Below are 19,557 nucleotides of genomic sequence, written 5' to 3' on the forward strand. Positions count from 1 at the left end.
TGAAACACTTGCGTAAATGTCGCCCAATCCCGTCGGAACCGTGGGTTTTGGGTTCGGCCCCGCCCATCACTAATCTGAACCCATGTGAAACCCCGCCTTCCCCTTAATAAATTTCAGATCAAATCTGTGATTTTATTAACAAATCCCAATTTTACTTCAGTCTTTCCTGCTTTGCATATATTTTATATGATTCCCCCCCCCCCCCCCCCCCCGGAGAACCTCACTCGTGATTGGCTGTGATTGCTGCATAGTGAGATGGTGCCGTGGGTCGCTTATTCATAAATCTGTTCCCTCGCTAACGGCAGGAACGAAGCAGACCCCTCCCCCCCCCGTAAGCTGCCATTAGCATGTCCTAGTCCCACCCACTGCTTGTGTCAGTCTCCCTGCCCCTCCCCCTGTAAAAAGCCATAAGTATGTCCTAGTCCCACCCACTGCTTGAGTCAGTCTCCCTGCCCCTCCCCCTGTAAAGCATTTATCAGTGTTCTAGTCCCACCCACTGCTTATATTACTGACTTCCTACCCCTTCTCTTGTAAGCTTCCATCAGAGTGTAATAGTCCCACCTACTACTTGAGTTACAGGCTTCCTGCCCCTCCCCCTGTAAGCTTCCATTTGTGTTCTAGTCCCACCCACTGCTTGTCAGTCTCCATGTCCCTCCCCCTGTAAAAAGCCATAAGTATGTCCTAGTCCCACCCACTGCTTGAGACATACTCCCTGCCCCTCCTCCTGTAAGCTCTAGTGTTCTAGTCCCACCCACTGCTCAAGGCACAGATTCCCTGCCCCTCCCCCTGTAAGCTCTAGTGTTCTAGTCTTACCCACTGCTTGAGACACATACTCCCTGCCCCTGCTCCTGTAAGCTCTAGTGTTCTAGTCCCACCCACTGCTCAATACACAGACTCCCTGCCCCTCCCCCTGTAAGCTCTAGTGTTCTAGTCCCACCCACTGCTCGAGACACAGACTCCCTGCCCCTCCCCCTGTAAGCTCTAGTGTTCTAGTCCCACCCACTGCTCAAGGCACAAACTCCCTGCCCCTCCCCCTGTAAGCTTCCATCAGAGTGTTCTAGTCCCACCCACTGCTTGAGTCACACACCCTCCTGCCCCTCCCCCTGTAAGCTTCCATCAGAGTGTTCTAGTCCCACCCACTGCTTGAGTCACAGACCCTCCTGCCCCTCCCCCTGTAAGCTTCCATCAGAGTGTTCTAGTCCCACCCATTCTGCTCGAGACTCCCTGAATCCCTTGAAGCCTCGCAACTCATGAAAAGGAAGACAGATCAGCAACTCCCTGCGGGTTAATATGGCCTTTAAACCACTCGACCCGTTAATGAGATTTTTCGGAAGTGAAGACAGAAGCCTTTGGTTTGTGTAAAACTTTATTTCTTAGTCAATACTAATTATTCCGGCAGGGCCACACCCTTCCGCTCGTTACCCTCGGCCGTTAGCGCGGCCCGTTCTGTACAGACAGCCGCGTGGGACACGGAAGCCGAATTTACAAAGATATAAAACGAAATCTGAAATTAATAAGTTAAAAAAGAAAAAAATCACAACACGGAGAACGAGGAACAAAGCGCCCGATAGGGGGCGGGACATAAAGAAAGCCAACGACTGGTCGAACAGATATGACAGATGAATAACGTTATAATCGGAGCTCTGTGTTACGTGGGGGGGGAGGTGCCATTATTGTCCTGAATATACGGCAGTACCCCTTTAAATGTATACAAGGGGGTGGGGTCTTGATCAGGAAAGAGCCACTGGATACATTGGTCAGTAATCATTGGCATCTGGCCAATCGGAGCCAAAGAGACGGATATCATACAATTGGCCCAAAAACACCAAGGGATGCGTCAACGGAGGACTTATCCGAACACGGCCAATCAGAACACTGATTGTTACCCATAATACAAAAATATAGGGATAAGCAGTGATCTGTGGGTTGGCCCGAACCCTAATCCGCCCTCTCCTGATCCAGTGAGCCATTATTACTTAAATAGCCCCACCCATCTCTGACATCACCAGAGGGGAGGGGCAGGCACACGTTTATAAATATGATCCCTAGTCCGACCCACTTGTGTGCCAGCCCAGAAGGCTCGGTGTCGGAACAAGCAGCCAGTGAAATTCGGCCATCCGTGTCGACCAATAGCCAGCCAGTAAGACTTCCCCCCCCATGAGCTTTGATCACATATACAAGTCGGCCAATACTCTTTCTGTTTCTAGGCTTGGGGGCGGGATTTCTTTGGGATTTAAGTGCTTATTTACCAAGATAATGGCGGAACACTGACGTTAGTGCATCTGGCAGCAGAAAATTGTTCCAGCTCCTAAATATTATTACGTAATTACGACGTCCAATCAGCAACCACAGAGCCGCGCCGCTCTCAGCGCCCGTCAAAAACAGCAGGAGGGCTATGGGCTGGACGCCCTTGATCTCTATGCAATAAACTACTATACACAGTGTAATATCGTATCTGTCTGGTACGTTTCAGTGTTGCCTCTCATAGGGGCAAATACCATAACTACCCCCCTATACAACACCCCACAAGTCACATTCCCTTTGAAACCTCCTGCCCCAAATGCCCCGCCACAAGCCAGCTAAGCGCACAAAGTCTTCATGGCACATGAATTATTACAAAATCAAGATGGCGGACAGACCAGCGACGACGACGATGATGATGATGAAGTTACGCCCCCTATTTTCCCATATACGCCCCCCACTGACAAATACAAAAACATTCAGAAGCTTTTAATAGCGTTGAACCTACATCCTTATGCTGCACACGATAATGCTTCAAGCGTCGGCCTGCCCCCAACTCAGCGCCAAGAAGGGGTTAAAGGGGCAGTGACGTCTGTCTGAAAACCAAGGTAATACTATATAAAACCCACTCAAACAAGGATTTATACTATAAAAACGTGAGTAGCGCAGTCGTTACTCCCGGTACAAACGTCCTTCCTGTCCTTGCTCTGTTGGTAGGGAAGCTGCCATTTTGGTTGTTAGTCTAAGCTGCAATGTTACGAGTTGACCAGTAGATGGAGTGCTGTATTACATGGAAAATGAATCATCACCAGGAAAAAACGAAAAAAAATGGAGTTGACTGGCCGGCCCATAGAGGGCGGTGCTAAGCACAGAACCAGGAAGCAGAGCTGGAAACAGGTAAGTGCTGCAGCTGGATTGTTGTTCGTTAAACGAGGGGGAGGAGTCCAGATGTGCCCCGCCCACCCCAAAAGCAACGAAATACTGGCGATTAATGAATAATCTGCAAACGGCAAAGCAGAAATATCTTTCAGTTCCAAGAGCCAATGTGCATCGGGACTCCCGGCCTCCTCGACAGCTGCCGGAGGATTCTGGGAGTTGTAGTGCACCATGAATGTCCCTTTCCGCTTACGATGGGAGGGGCACGGCGGGGGGGGAGGTACTTTGTTCGATTCCCGCAACTTGTTCCTAAAGCGAATTCTTGTTCCTCGTTAGACAGAGACCCCTTTAAAGAGACAGCGCCAGATATAAATATTCATACGCCCCGGAGGAAGGGCAAAAAGAGGCACTTCTGATTGGCTGGTAGTTTGTTTTTGTTTGTTTCCTGTTAACCTCTTTGCTCGTCACAGGTCTCTAAGGAGTGAAAAAGGGGTTAAGTCCTTTTGTAGGTTTTTTTTATTTTGTTCGGTGACACTAGGTGGCGCCGCTGCCAAACAAAAATCACAGGAGGTCGATTAGGCACTTTGGCACCGCCCCCAGAGAGGTGGAGACGCCCGCTGTTCCTTCACTAAGACATCAGAATGGGCTTCTGTCGCACGTCTAAAATATCTGGAGAAAGAGAGGAAATCAGTGGCACTTTCGATGGACGCCTAGGCCACGCCCGACTTCTGCCAAGCACTGCCCACTTTCCAGCAAGCCCCACCCATTTTATGGCCTGTTCTATAAATCTAAGAAACAAGACTGAAGAATATGCAGAATATACAATATAAAGCCAGACCCCTTCTCCTTAGTACCTACCCCAACCTAACACTGGTGGGATGCCTAGGCCACGCCCTACTTCCACCAAGCCCCACCCACTATGGCCTGTTCTATAAATCTAAGCAACGAGACTGAAGAATATAAAATATAAAGCTAGACCCCTTGTATTCTCCTTAGTACCTACCCCAACCTAACGCTGGTGGGACCCCTAGGCCACGCCCCACTTCCACCAAGCCCCACCCACTGTATGGCCTGTTCTATAAATCTAAGAAACGAGACTGGAGAATATGCAGAATATACAATATAAAGCCAGACCCCTTGTATTCTCCTTAGTACCTACCCCAACCTAACGCTAGTGGGACCCCCTAGGCCACGCCCCACTTCCACCAAGCACTGCCCACTTTCCAGCAAGCCCCACCCATTGTATGGCCTGTTCTATAAATCTAAGCAATGAGACTGAAGAATATGGAGAATATACAATATAAAGCCAGACCCCTTCTCCTTAGTACCTACCCCAACCTAACACTGGTGGGACGCCTTTAATAATACATACGGGGGGGGTGGCCCTTTACCTGACAGTATGCGCAGCAGCGGCAAAGTGACGTAGGTTAGATGTGCATAGAGTAGAAAGTTCTCATCCGTCCTATTCAGCTTCAGCCACGAGCCGACCAGCGACCGCCCCGTCCCCGATAATGAGCGCGATCTCAGGTTGGTTACGCTATGCAGGTCTGTAATGAGAAGGGATAATGTACCCCCTACTGTAAATGATAAGGATATTAGCAGTCACTGAGGGGTTCTGTGCCCCCCATATAAAGGCACAAGGCTGCAGGCTGAGTTATACAGGGAACTCTGAGTATCACTCATGTATTATAAGGGATAATGTACCCCCTACTGTAAATGATAAGGATATAAGCAGTCACTGAGGGGTTCTGTGCCCCCCATATAAAGGCACAAGGCTGCAGGCTGAGTTATACAGGGAACTCTGAGTATCACTCATGTATTATAAGGGATAATGTACCCCCTACTGTAAATGATAAGGATATTAGCAGTCACTGAGGGGTTCTGTGCCCCCCATATAAAGGCACAAGGCTGCAGGCTGAGTTATACAGGGAACTCTGAGTATCACTCATGTATTATAAGGGATAATGTACCCCCTACTGTAAATGATAAGGATATTAGCAGTCACTGAGGGGTTCTGTGCCCCCCATATAAAGGCACAAGGCTGCAGGCTGAGTTATACAGGGAACTCTGAGTATCACTCATGTATTATAAGGGATACTGTACCCCCTACTGTAAATGATAAGGATATTAGCAGTCACTGAGGGGTTCTGTGCCCCCCATATAAAGGCACAAGGCTGCAGGCTGAGTTATACAGGGAACTCTGAGTATCACTCATGTATTATAAGGGATACTGTACCCCCTACTGTAAATGATAAGGATATTAGCAGTCACTGAGGGGTTCTGTGCCCCCCATATAAAGGCACAAGGCTGCAGGCTGAGTTATACAGGGAACTCTGAGTATCACTCATGTATTATAAGGGATAATGTACCCCCTACTGTAAATGATAAGGATATTAGCAGTCACTGAGGGGTTCTGTGCTCATATAAAGGCACAAGGCTGCAGGCAGTCTGGTGCCTGGTTGCTATGTGGTTGCTATGGCTGCTTCACATATGGCAACAAATTCATTTGAATCCATCAGTCCCGCCCCCACCCCGCCGGGAGATAAGGAGACATCCCAGAATGCTCTGGGCTACATTAGTGACTTCCTCGTACCTCCGTCGTCGTCGCTGTCTCTAAAGAACTCCTCGCTGTCGTTTGCCGAATGAGATTTCTTCATTTCAGCGATTCGGTTCCGGGGAACCTTTCTTTTTAGCGACGGCGAGAAAAAAGAGGGGCGGTTGTTGCGCTCGGGCGTGGGAGGGGTGCTGAACGAGGTCACCTGGGGGGGGGGGGAAATAAACATGGTTACCTCTCCCCCCATCTGTTTGGCCTTCCTGCCCCCTATCCACCCTCTTCTCTCTATTCTCACCCAATGAGCTTTTGTTCAAAAGCAAAATGTATAGCAGCCCCGCCCCCGAGGTGCCACACTCACCAGATCTACAGCAGCCCCGCCCCCGAGGTGCCACACTCACCCGTTCGTGCATTGGCGACCCAGGGTTGGAGTCTTCTTCTGTGCCGTAGGGTGAGGTATCTCCTGTAGAGACTCTGCTCACTGCCATCTCTGCGTGGCCCTTACCCTGGGGCCCTTTCATGCGCACAAACTCCATGTTATTGTATTTGTAGAAGCCAAACGACATCTTCTGGGCCATCTTGGCTGCAACACTGACCTGGGGGTGCATAGGGGGAATCATGGGGTTACTGCCCGCCCCTGAACTATAGCGGGGTGACTGTTACCCCAATGTTTCTATATATCTGTAACCTTGTTATGGGCTAAGGGGGCCCAGCCTGAAGGCCAGTTAGGGGGGGATTTGGGGTGAGTGCTTATTTGTGCCCTGGGTACCCCTGGAACTATAGCAGGGTGACTGTTACCCCAATGTTTCTATATATCTGTAACCTTGTTATGGGCTAAGGGGGCCCAGCCTGAAGGCCAGTTAGGGGGGGATTTGGGGTGAGTGCTTATTTGTGCCCTGGGTACCCCTGGAACTATAGCAGGGTGACTGTTACCCCAATGTTTCTATATATCTGTAACCTTGTTATGGGCTAAGGGGGCCCAGCCTGAAGGCCAGTTAGGGGGGGATTTGGGGTGAGTGCTTATTTGTGCCCTGGGTACCCCTGGAACTATAGCGGGGTGACTGTTACCCCAATGTTTCTATATATCTGTAACCTTGTTATGGGCTAAGGGGGCCCAGCCTGAAGGCCAGTTAGGGGGGGATTTGGGGTGAGTGCTTATTTGTGCCCTGGGTACCCCTGGAACTATAGCGGGGTGACTGTTACCCCAATGTTTCTATATATCTGTAACCTTGTTATGGGCTAAGGGGGCCCAGCCTGAAGGCCAGTTAGGGGGGGATTTGGGGTGCTTATTTGTGCCCTGGGTACCCCTGGAACTATAGCGGGGTGACTGTTACCCCAATGTTTCTATATATCTGTAACCTTGTTATGGGCTAAGGGGGCCCAGCCTGAAGGCCAGTTAGGGGGGGATTTGGGGTGAGTGCTTATTTGTGCCCTGGGTACCCCAGGAACTATATCGGGGTGACTCCACACTCACTCGGTTGTCATACACTTTCTTGAGAGCCTCGTAGCGGATGGAGCCCTGGAAGATGACTCCTTGGAAAGTGTTGGTTTTGTCCCGGGCCACGAGCTCCACGCAGACCATTTCCCCTTCTCCCACTGTCATGTCGCTGAATACCTGGAACCAATCAAACGAGCTCTGATCAGCCTGGGGGCGGAGCGTAGGGAAGGAATGCTCTGGGCAAGCAATCTCTGCAGTTATTGGGTATGGAGACGGCTTGTTACAAACCTCTTCAAAGTTGTCGATCATGAAGAAGATATTGGGGTAACTGATCTTGGACTCCTCCCCTTTGCTGTCCATGGGGTGTTTGCTGGGCGAGGCGAATACTTGCTAAAAAAGAAAAGTGCCAATGTCCTTAAAGGAACAGAACATCCATTGTAGAAAACTCCAGTGCCAGAAGGCGGAGACGATCAGGGTGGGGGAGGAGACAATGCAAGGGGGTGGGGCTTGACTTTGTCATATGCTCTCTCACTCACCTGAGATTTCTTCTTATGAATGTGAATATCCCCCGCGTCAGAGCGCGTGCACACAGCGCAGGTCACCATGTAATCCAACTGCACCGGGGAGAGACAGGGGGGGCAGTTACCAACCTGAAGTGGGGGGGGGGGTTAGTGAATATAACAGGGGCCCCCATATCACTCACCTTCTGTAGGATGAGGTTCAGGTAGACACTCTCTTCCCAGTCAATATCGGGGTCTCCCAGACCCGGGAGCTTCTTGGAGTCCTTTCGATAGACCTCAACCTCGACCTGCTGAGCCAGAAATGCATTATGGGAAATTATATTAGTACCAAGGAGAGACGGGGGCCCAATAGTGTTTCCCTTAGACAGTACAGTATGGGGGTACAGCTTATTGTGTGCCCAGAACATTCCCTCTCTGTATATTTGTATTTATACATATGGGTAGGGGGTGCCATAGTGTTTCCCTTAGACAGTACAGTATGGGGTACAGCTTATTGTGTGCCCAGAACATTCCTTCTCTGTATATTTGTATTTATACATATGGGTAGGAGGTGCCATAGTGTTTCCCTTAGACAGTACAGTATGGGGGTACAGCTTATTGTGTGCCCAGAACATTCCCTCTCTGTATATTTGTATTTATACATATGGGTAGGGGGTGCCATAGTGTTTCCCTTAGACAGTACAGTATGGGGGTACAGCTTATTGTGTGCCCAGAACATTCCTTCTCTGTATATTTGTATTTATACATATGGGTAGGAGGTGCCATAGTGTTTCCCTTAGATAGTACAGTATGGGGGTACAGCTTATTGTGTGCCCAGAACATTCCCTCTCTGTATATTTGTATTTATACATATGGGTAGGGGGTGCCATAGTGTTTCCCTTAGACAGTACAGTATGGGGGTACAGCTTATTGTGTGCCCAGAACATTCCTTCTCTGTATATTTGTATTTATACATATGGGTAGGGGGTGCCATAGTGTTTCCCTTAGACAGTACAGTATGGGGGTACAGCTTATTGTGTGCCCAGAACATTCCTTCTCTGTATATTTGTATTTATACATATGGGTAGGAGGTGCCATAGTGTTTCCCTTAGACAGTACAGTATGGGGGTACAGCTTATTGTGTGCCCAGAACATTCCCTCTCTGTATATTTGTATTTATACATATGGGTAGGAGGTGCCATAGTGTTTCCCTTAGACAGTACAGTATGGGGGTACAGCTTATTGTGTGCCCAGAACATTCCTTCTCTGTATATTTGTATTTATACATATGGGTAGGAGGTGCCATAGTGTTTCCCTTAGACAGTACAGTATGGGGGTACAGCTTATTGTGTGCCCAGAACATTCCTTCTCTGTATATTTGTATTTATACATATGGGTAGGGGGTGCCATAGTGTTTCCCTTAGACAGTACAGTATGGGGGTACAGCTTATTGTGTGCCCAGAACATTCCTTCTCTGTATATTTGTATTTATACATATGGGTAGGAGGTGCCATAGTGTTTCCCTTAGACAGTACAGTATGGGGGTACAGCTTATTGTGTGCCCAGAACATTCCTTCTCTGTATATTTGTATTTATACATATGGGTAGGGGGTGCCATAGTGTTTCCCTTAGACAGTACAGTATGGGGGTACAGCTTATTGTGTGCCCAGAACATTCCTTCTCTGTATATTTGTATTTATACATATGGGTAGGAGGTGCCATAGTGTTTCCCTTAGACAGTACAGTATGGGGGTACAGCTTATTGTGTGCCCAGAACATTCCTTCTCTGTATATTTGTATTTATACATATGGGTAGGAGGTGCCATAGTGTTTCCCTTAGACAGTACAGTATGGGGGTACAGCTTATTGTGTGCCCAGAACATTCCTTCTCTGTATATTTGTATTTATACATATGGGTAGGAGGTGCCATAGTGTTTCCCTTAGACAGTACAGTATGGGGGTACAGCTTATTGTGTGCCCAGAACATTCCTTCTCTGTATATTTGTATTTATACATATGGGTAGGAGGTGCCATAGTGTTTCCCTTAGACAGTACAGTATGGGGGTACAGCTTATTGTGTGCCCAGAACATTCCTTCTCTGTATATTTGTATTTATACATATGGGTAGGAGGTGCCATAGTGTTTCCCTTAGACAGTACAGTATGGGGGTACAGCTTATTGTGTGCCCAGAACATTCCTTCTCTGTATATTTGTATTTATACATATGGGTAGGGGTGCCATAGTGTTTCCCTTAGACAGTACAGTATGGGGGTACAGCTTATTGTGTGCCCAGAACATTCCCTCTCTGTATATTTGTATTTATACATATGGGTAGGGGGTGCCATAGTGTTTCCCTTAGACAGTACAGTATGGGGGTACAGCTTATTGTGTGCCCAGAACATTCCCTCTCTGTATATTTGTATTTATACATATGGGTAGGGGGTGCCATAGTGTTTCCCTTAGACAGTACAGTATGGGGGTACAGCTTATTGTGTGCCCAGAACATTCCCTCTCTGTATATTTGTATTTATACATATGGGTAGGGGGTGCCATAGTGTTTCCCTTAGACAGTACAGTATGAGGTACAGCTTATTGTGTGCCCAGAACATTCCCTCTCTGTATATTTGTATTTATACATATGGGTAGGGGGTGCCATAGTGTTTCCCTTAGACAGTACAGTATGGGGGTACAGCTTATTGTGTGCCCAGAACATTCCCTCTCTGTATATTTGTATTTATACATATGGGTAGGGGGTGCCATAGTGTTTCCCTTAGGCAGTACAGTATGGGGGTACAGCTTAGTGTGTGCCCAGAACATTCCCTCTCTGTATATTTGTATTTATACATATGGGTAGGGGGTGCCATAGTGTTTCCCTTAGACAGTACAGTATGGGGGTACAGCTTATTGTGTGCCCAGAACATTCCTTCTCTGTATATTTGTATTTATACATATGGGTAGGGGGTGCCATAGTGTTTCCCTTAGACAGTACAGTATGGGGGTACAGTTTCTCTGTACATTAGAATAACAGTGGGGGCAGTAAGGCTACCGACACATCCTTCCTGGGAGTTGCAGTTCTGTATAGCCAAGCAATGTGAGTGGTTGGGCTGAGGGGGGAGGGGGGAGATGGTGCTGCTGGAATGGGTTTGTTTACGGAGCTCCTGATTGGGGAAGGTAAAGGGGAAGTGGTGACAGTGAGTAACGTGGCAGTGAGATATTTATACACATGGTCAGAAACTGTTTGGGGGGGGGGGGAGCGTGATTTGTTAACCCTCCCTCTGCCAGAGTACTAACAAGTGTAACGCCAATGGCCATTTATTATTATTATTATTATTAGTCTGACTCCATAGTGTCTGTCTCTATACACACAGATACCTGTGCTCCATCTACTCGCACACAAACTGTCCCCTTCTATACGGCCCGGTACCCCCACACTGTCCCCTTCTATACGGCCCGGTACCCCCACACTGTCCCCTTCTATACGGCCCGGTACCCCCACACTGTCCCCTTCTATACGGCCCGGTACCCCCACACTGTCCCCTTCTATACGGCCCGGTACCCCCACACTGTCCCCTTCTATACGGCCCGGTACCCCCACACTGTCCCCTTCTATACGGCCCGGTACCCCCACACTGTCCCCTTCTATACGGCCCGGTACCCCCACACTGTCCCCTTCTATACGGCCCGGTACCCCCACACTGTCCCCTTCTATACGGCCCGGTACCCCCACACTGTCCCCTTCTATACGGCACGGTACCCCCACACTGTCCCCTTCTATACGGCCCGGTACCCCCACACTGTCCCCTTCTATACGGCCCGGTACCCCCACACTGTCCCCTTCTATACGGCCCGGTACCCCCACACTGTCCCCTTCTATACGGCCCGGTACCCCCACACTGTCCCCTTCTATACGGCCCGGTACCCCCACACTGTCCCCTTCTATACGGCCCGGTACCCCCACACTGTCCCCTTCTATACGGCACGGTACCCCCACACTGTCCCCTTCTATACGGCCCGGTACCCCCACACTGTCCCCTTCTATACGGCCCGGTACCCCCACACTGTCCCCTTCTATACGGCCCGGTACCCCCACACTGTCCCCTTCTATACGGCCCGGTACCCCCACACTGTCCCCTTCTATACGGCCCGGTACCCCCACACTGTCCCCTTCTATACGGCCCGGTACCCCCACACTGTCCCCTTCTATACGGCCCGGTACCCCCACACTGTCCCCTTCTATACGGCCCGGTACCCCCACACTGTCCCCTTCTATACGGCCCGGTACCCCCATACTTTACTGTGGGAGAGAAGGTCACATGACCCGGAGACCCACCTTTCTCCCCTCGGTCCCGTCGGTGCCCATATACGCAGGCTTACGCCGCACGTAGAACAGCATGTCGTCCTGCCGCGGCGCCCACTTCTCCATAAAATACGTGGAGTACATCCAGGTCCAGAACACGATCCGATCATCCTTAAAGCAGCCTGTAACGTCAATGATTATAATCCGTCACTTGCAGTACCGCATCCCACCACTTTCTGCCTACACTTTCCCATAGAGCTGCAATAGAACAGCGCCCCCATTATATTAGAACTGCTGGAAATATGATTTCATGGCCAATAGGATGTTTTTCATTTGGCAATTTTGCTGAAAGCTGGTTCTGTTGCCCCCAGGGAATGTTACTTGCCATAAAGCCCATTTTCTCTTTTTCACTTTAAAGGGGAAGTATTGTATAATTGTATAAGTGAATAACTAGTTGGGGGTTGGGGGGTGCAGGTAACGCGTGTGTGCGACATTCCCCACATTCTCACAGCTCAGTACCAGTTCTGCCCCACTCACACTCACACTCACCAAAGGATTAAATGATATTTTCTTTCATTAGGCCAGTTTTTGGGTGAAGTTCCCCTTTAATCCCAGATTCCCCAGGGAATGGTTAGTGAGGGGGTGAGTGCTGGGGGCACAAATGATACAGGGATATGGCACTCAGACCCCTCCTATTGATTCTGGGTCGGTACCAGACAGAACATAATTCCTGGTACTGATCCGGCCGCACAGCAACCTGAGTAGAACCACTGAGTCAGGGGAAACCCTTTGCTTGGCAGCATTAGCAGTGCCCGGGCCCCTGTGTGTGTGTGTGGGGGGGGGGGGTAACTTGGGTTCCATTCTGCCCCGGGCACTATCTGCATTGAATCTGTATGTTCTTTGAACTGTGGCCACAGGCTGGACCCCCCCCCCCAGTACTAAACCCTCCCTCTACATTACAGCACCCAGGGGATTGTGCCCCTTATAGTTACCCAACTGTCTGTTTAGCCCCCCCCCCCAATCTAAGGTCCCTATCCCATTCCCATCAGCCCCTGCCCCAGTGAGCTTACAATCTAAGGTCCCTATCCCATTCCCATCAGTCCCTGCCCCAGTGAGCTTACAATCTAAGGTCCCTATCCCATTCCCATCAGCCCCTGCCCCAGTGAGCTTACAATCTAAGGTCCCTATCCCATTCCCATCAGCCCCTGCCCCAGTGAGCTTACAATCTAAGGTCCCTATCCCATTCCCATCAGCCCCTGCCCCAGTGAGCTTACAATCTAAGGTCCCTATCCCATTCCCATCAGCCCCTGCCCCAGTGAGCTTACAATCTAAGGTCCCTATCACATTCCCATCAGTCCCTGCCCCAGTGAGCTTACAATCTAAGGTCCCTATCCCATTCCCATCAGTCCCTGCCCCAGTGAGCTTACAATCTAAGGTCCCTATCCCATTCCCATCAGTCCCTGCCCCAGTGAGCTTACAATCTAAGGTCCCTATCCCATTCCCATCAGTCCCTGCCCCAGTGAGCTTACAATCTAAGGTCCCTATCCCATTCCCATCAGCCCCTGCCCCAGTGAGCTTACAATCTAAGGTCCCTATCCCATTCCCATCAGCCCCTGCCCCAGTGAGCTTACAATCTAAGGTCCCTATCCCATTCCCATCAGTCCCTGCCCCAGTGAGCTTACAATCTAAGGTCCCTATCACATTCCCATCAGTCCCTGCCCCAGTGAGCTTACAATCTAAGGTCCCTATCACATTCCCATCAGCCCCTGCCCCAGTGAGCTTACAATCTAAGGTCCCTATCCCATTCCCATCAGCCCCTGCCCCAGTGAGCTTACAATCTAAGGTCCCTATCCCATTCCCATCAGTCCCTGCCCCAGTGAGCTTACAATCTAAGGTCCCTATCCCATTCCCATCAGTCCCTGCCCCAGTGAGCTTACAATCTAAGGTCCCTATCCCATTCCCATCAGCCCCTGCCCCAGTGAGCTTACAATCTAAGGTCCCTATCCCATTCCCATCAGTCCCTGCCCCAGTGAGCTTACACTCTAATGTCCCTATCCCATTCCCATCAGCCCCTGCCCCAGTGAGCTTACAATCTAAGGTCCCTATCCCATTCCCATCAGCCCCTGCCCCAGTGAGCTTACAATCTAAGGTCCCTATCACATTCCCATCAGTCCCTGCCCCAGTGAGCTTACAATCTAAGGTCCCTATCACATTCCCATCAGCCCCTGCCCCAGTGAGCTTACAATCTAAGGTCCCTATCCCATTCCCATCAGCCCCTGCCCCAGTGAGCTTACAATCTAAGGTCCCTATCACATTCCCATCAGTCCCTGCCCCAGTGAGCTTACAATCTAAGGTCCCTATCCCATTCCATCAGCCCCTGCCCCAGTGAGCTTACAATCTAAGGTCCCTATCCCATTCCCATCAGTCCCTGCCCCAGTGAGCTTACAATCTAAGGTCCCTATCCCATTCCCATCAGTCCCTGCCCCAGTGAGCTTACAATCTAAGGTCCCTATCCCATTCCCATCAGTCCCTGCCCCAGTGAGCTTACAATCTAAGGCCCCTATCCCATTCCCATCAGCCCCTGCCCCAGTGAGCTTACAATCTAAGGTCCCTATCCCATTCCCATCAGTCCCTGCCCCAGTGAGCTTACAATCTAAGGTCCCTATCCCATTCCCATCAGCCCCTGCCCCAGTGAGCTTACAATCTAAGGCCCCTATCCCATTCCCATCAGCCCCTGCCCCAGTGAGCTTACAATCTAAGGTCCCTATCCCATTCCCATCAGTCCCTGCCCCAGTGAGCTTACAATCTAAGGTCCCTATCCCATTCCCATCAGCCCCTGCCCCAGTGAGCTTACAATCTAAGGTCCCTATCCCATTCCCATCAGTCCCTGCCCCAGTGAGCTTACAATCTAAGGCCCCTATCCCATTCCCATCAGTCCCTGCCCCAGTGAGCTTACAATCTAATGTCCCTATCCCATTCCCATCAGCCCCTGCCCCAGTGAGCTTACAATCTAAGGTCCCTATCCCATTCCCATCAGCCCCTGCCCCAGTGAGCTTACAATCTAAGGCCCCTATCCCATTCCCATCAGCCCCTGCCCCAGTGAGCTTACAATCTAATGTCCCTATCCCATTCCCATCAGCCCCTGCCCCAGTCAGCTTACAATCTAAGGTCCCTATCCCATTCCCATCAGCCCCTGCCCCAGTGAGCTTACAATCTAAGGCCCCTATCCCATTCCCATCAGTCCCTGCCCCAGTGAGCTTACAATCTAAGGTCCCTATCCCATTCCCATCAGTCCCTGCCCCAGTGAGCTTACAATCTAAGGTCCCTATCCCATTCCCATCAGTCCCTGCCCCAGTGAGCTTACAATCTAATGTCCCTATCCCATTCCCATCAGCCCCTGCCCCAGTGAGCTTACAATCTAAGGTCCCTATCCCATTCCCATCAGTCCCTGCCCCAGTGAGCTTACAATCTAAGGTCCCTATCCCATTCCCATCAGTCCCTGCCCCAGTGAGCTTACAATCTAAGGTCCCTATCCCATTCCCATCAGTCCCTGCCCCAGTGAGCTTACAATCTAAGGTCCCTATCCCATTCCCATCAGTCCCTGCCCCAGTGAGCTTACAATCTAAGGTCCCTATCCCATTCCCATCAGTCCCTGCCCCAGTGAGCTTACAATCTAAGGTCCCTATCCCATTCCCATCAGTCCCTGCCCCAGTGAGCTTACAATCTAAGGTCCCTATCCCATTCCCATCAGTCCCTGCCCCAGTGAGCTTACAATCTAAGGCCCCTATCCCATTCCCATCAGCCCCTGCCCCAGTGAGCTTACAATCTAAGGTCCCTATCCCATTCCCATCAGTCCCTGCCCCAGTGAGCTTACAATCTAAGGTCCCTATCCCATTCCCATCAGTCCCTGCCCCAGTGAGCTTACAATCTAAGGTCCCTATCCCATTCCCATCAGTCCCTGCCCCAGTGAGCTTACAATCTAAGGTCCCTATCCCATTCCCATCAGCCCCTGCCCCAGTGAGCTTACAATCTAAGGTCCCTATCCCATTCCCATCAGTCCCTGCCCCAGTGAGCTTACAATCTAAGGCCCCTATCCCATTCCCATCAGCCCCTGCCCCAGTGGCAGCACCCACACACCTGGCCTGGTGCCCAGTCACATGATCTAATGATCCTACTGCCATTGGTTTATTTAGAGGAGGGGGGGGCAGACACCACCTCACATGACCCCATGGCAGTGCCCAGATCATGTGACTGTGCCTGGCACCTGGGTGTGGCCAAGCCCTCACTGGATGCTATTGGCTGCCCAGCAGGACAGAGTTGCAGGTTGGGGCCCCCCAGTCGCTACTCACCCAGCCCGCTGATCTCCTGGCGGATATTGATGCGATTCCTCTCATCCACAATGGCCGAGATCATTTGCTGGAGCGATCGGTCCAGATCCCCATTCTCATCGTCCCTCCGGCCGCTCCTGCTGAAACCCTTGACGGCTGCCATCCCCCCAGGAATGATTGAGTCGGTGCTGGGGAGAGGGGAGACCCATCCCCATTAAGCCCCACTTCCGCCTCCCATAACCGACCAGCGAGTCCCTCTCCGCCCTCAGCGCTTCCTGCTCTGCCTCAGCTGCTTGGATAAAGGGCCGGCCGAGCGCCGCAGCCAATCAGCGGCCGCCTGGGGCTTCAGGGGACGAACTATGCCGGAAGCAGGCCAATGAGAGCCCGGTTCCTGGTAACAGGGGCGGGCCGTACTGACAGGCAGCCATTGAGAACGCTGCTCTGGTTTAAAGGGGCGGGACTAAACTGACAGGCAGCCAATGCGCGTTCGGAACGGATTTAAAGGTCAAGGCCGGACTGACAGGGGGGGGGGGACTGGAGCGGGGTCATGTGTCTGGGGGAGACAATCCGGGGGGGGGCGCTGTCTGTCTGTCTGAGCCTCTCTCACCGTAACCGTGTGTTCTGTATCCCCGGGGCCCCATTGGTCCAACAGATACAAGCGCCCCCCCCAGTGATCGCTCCTGCCTCCTGTAATACATTCACCCCCAGCAATAACCCCCCCATATACAACCGCATCGTCAGGGCGGGGCTCCATCATTTGTTCCTAAATACGGAGGCGGGGCCACAGGCTGAGCACAAAGATACTGAGGGTGTGGCCCCTGTGTGGCTATTGGGCCCCTGTGTGGCTATTGGGCCCCTGTGTGGCTATTGGGCCCCTGTGTGGCTATTGGGCCCCTGTGTGGCTATTGGGCCCCTGTGTGGCTATTGGGCCCCTGTGTGGCTATTGGGCCCCTGTGTGGCTATTTGGCCCCTGTGTGGCTATTGGGCCCCTGTGTGGCTATTGGGCCCCTGTGTGGCTATTTGGCCCCTGTGTGGCTATTGGGCCCCTGTGTGGCTATTTGGCCCCTGTGTGGCTATTGGGCCCCTGTGTGGCTATTGGGCCCCTGTGTGGCTATTGGGCCCCTGTCTGGGCCCCAGTGTGGCTATTGGGCCCCTGTGTGGCTATTGGGCCCCTGTGTGGCTATTGGGCCCCTGTGTGGCTATTGGGCCCCTGTGTGGCTATTGGGCCCCTGTCTGGGCCCCAGTGTGGCTATTGGGCCCCTGTGTGGCTATTGGGCCCCTGTGTGGCTATTGGACCCCTGTGTGGCTATTGGGCCCCTGTGTGGCTATTGGACCCCTGTGTGGCTATTGGACCCCTGTGTGGCTATTTGGCCCCTGTGTGGCTATTGGGCCCCTGTGTGGCTATTGGGCCCCTGTGTGGCTATTGGACCCCTGTGTGGCTATTGGGCCCCTGTGTGGCTATTGGGCCCCTGTGTGGCTATTGGGCCCCTGTGTGGCTATTGGACCCCTGTGTGGCTATTGGGCCCCTGTGTGGCTATTGGGCCCCTGTGTGGCTATTTGGCCCCTGTGTGGCTATTGGGCCCCTGTGTGACTATTCTGCCCCTGTGTGACTATTCTGCCCCTGTCTGGGCCCCTGTGTGGCTATTCTGCCCCTGTGTGTGGCTATTCTGCCCCTGTGTGACTATTCTGCCCCTGTGTGGCTATTGGGCCCCTGTGTGATTATTGGGCCCCTGTGTAACGAGCAGGAATCGGGGGAAGAGACAACAGGGAAACCCCGGGAAAGATGAATAATAATAAAATTGGGAAACTGAGTTTAAACCCATAAATCTGTTCTTTATCTGAGGCACCAAGAAAAAATAGCGGCGCCCAATGTAATGGGATCCGAACTCTGTCACTTCATTCCTGTGTGTAAGGCCCGGCTCCCGTGTGTGTAAGGCCCGGCTCCCGTGTGTGTAAGGCCCGGCTCCCGTGTGTGTAAGGCCCGGCTCCCGTGTGTGTAAGGCCCGGCTCCCGTGTGTGTAAGGCCCGGCTCCCGTGTGTGTAAGGCCCGGCTCCCGTGTGTGTAAGGCCCGGCTCCCGTGTGTGTAAGGCCCGGCTCCCGTGTGTGTAAGGCCCGGCTCCCGTGTGTGTAAGGCCCGGCTCCCGTGTGTGTAAGGCCCGGCCCCGGTGTGTGTAAGGCCCGGCTCCCGTGTGTGTAAGGCCCGGCCCCGGTGTGTGTAAGGCCCGGCTCCCGTGTGTGTAAGGCCCGGCTCCCGTGTGTGTAAGGCCCGGCCCCGGTGTGTGTAAGGCCCGGCTCCCGTGTATAAAGCCCTAGGTGCCCCTGCCAGCCACGTCCCCCGAACCCCCTGCAGGGGGCCCCCACCCGATATCCCCCCCTGAAGTGAAACGCGTCAGGCAAGGACACCGGCTTCCGGGGGAGCAGTAACCGGGATCGGGTCTGGGCCCCCGGGGGCCACTGGGTTTTTTCTCTGTATCCCGGCGGCCCAGTCCATGCCACACCCCCAGGAGCCCCTCCCACTGCGAGGGGCAGAGGAACTCGCTTACCTGCCCTTTTCCACATTTACAATATTCTTTTCCCTAATGTCGATCCACCATAGTGAGAAATCTCAATCAGAGAACAAGAGGGGGCGGGGCCATGCTCTTACACACACCATTGTAGTATAAAGGGCTGAGAGTCAGAGGATGAGGTACCTCTATACTCTCTATACAAACATAATATCCCATTGTTAATATATATATAATCTGCTTTTTAACCTAACAATTGGGTCCAGTTGAAGGGGGGCAATAGCCCCAAACCCCAAATAAACTGCCCTTGTAAAACAATGTGATCTCCCCTAAAACTGAGACCAATAAAACTGGATGATCTGGGCCGGCAATGGCTACACGCAGACACAGGGCTATATTATTAGCTGCCATATTATTTCTCACCACTAGAGGGACCAGTAAGGGAAGGTGTAGGGTTAACTATGGAAGGGTTATTTACTGTAGTTCCATTCTACGTGTTAGTTGTAATATCAGGGTGACTGTTACCCCAATGTTTCTATATATCTGTAACCTTGTTATGGGCTAAGGGGGCCCAGCCTGAAGGCCAGTTAGGGGGGGATTTGGGGTGAGTGCTTATTTGTGCCCTGGGTACCCCTGGAACTATAGCGGGGTGACTGTTACCCCAATGTTTCTATATATCTGTAAACCTTGTTATGGGCTAAGGGGGCCCAGCCTGAAGGCCAGTTAGGGGGGGGATTTGGGGTGAGTGCTTATTTGTGCCCTGGGTACCCCTGGAACTATAGCGGGGTGACTGTTACCCCAATGTTTCTATATATCTGTAA

General features: G+C 51.7%; 1 protein-coding gene across 2 annotated transcripts; it reads right to left on the minus strand.

Moving 5' to 3' along the window:
- Positions 1–1,348: 1,348 nt before the first annotated feature.
- Positions 1,349–16,537, minus strand: kiaa0930 (KIAA0930). Of its 2 annotated transcripts, none has more exons than XM_031897600.1 (10): positions 16,253–16,537; positions 11,937–12,085; positions 7,810–7,914; positions 7,643–7,720; positions 7,395–7,496; positions 7,143–7,283; positions 6,070–6,264; positions 5,711–5,876; positions 4,509–4,664; positions 1,349–3,786 (listed from the first exon to the last, which is right to left on the minus strand). In XM_031897600.1, the coding sequence occupies exons 1-10, from the start codon at positions 16,392–16,394 to the stop codon at positions 3,746–3,748; spliced, it is 1,275 nt and encodes a 424-aa protein (XP_031753460.1). In that variant the 5' UTR covers positions 16,395–16,537; the 3' UTR covers positions 1,349–3,745. The 2 variants fall into 2 exon arrangements, with proteins under 2 accessions (XP_031753460.1, NP_001107374.1); NM_001113902.1 differs by having other exon boundaries at positions 3,619–3,786; positions 7,810–7,917; positions 16,253–16,483.
- Positions 16,538–19,557: the final 3,020 nt, after the last annotated feature.

Source organism: Xenopus tropicalis, chromosome 3, assembly GCF_000004195.4.
Source record: "Xenopus tropicalis strain Nigerian chromosome 3, UCB_Xtro_10.0, whole genome shotgun sequence".
NCBI classification, from domain to species: Eukaryota; Metazoa; Chordata; class Amphibia; order Anura; family Pipidae; genus Xenopus; species Xenopus tropicalis.

Coding starts and splice junctions, on each gene's coding strand:
- kiaa0930 (NM_001113902.1), bottom strand. CDS start 16,394: ATGGCAGCCGTCAAGGGTTTCAGCAGGAGCGGCCGGAGGGACGATGAG. Junction 7,918..11,936: donor ACGGGACCGAGGGGAGAAAG/GTGGGTCTCCGG, acceptor TTTCTGGCTCAG/CAGGTCGAGGTTGAGGTCTA. Junction 7,284..7,394: donor TGATCGACAACTTTGAAGAG/GTTTGTAACAAG, acceptor GATTGGTTCCAG/GTATTCAGCGACATGACAGT.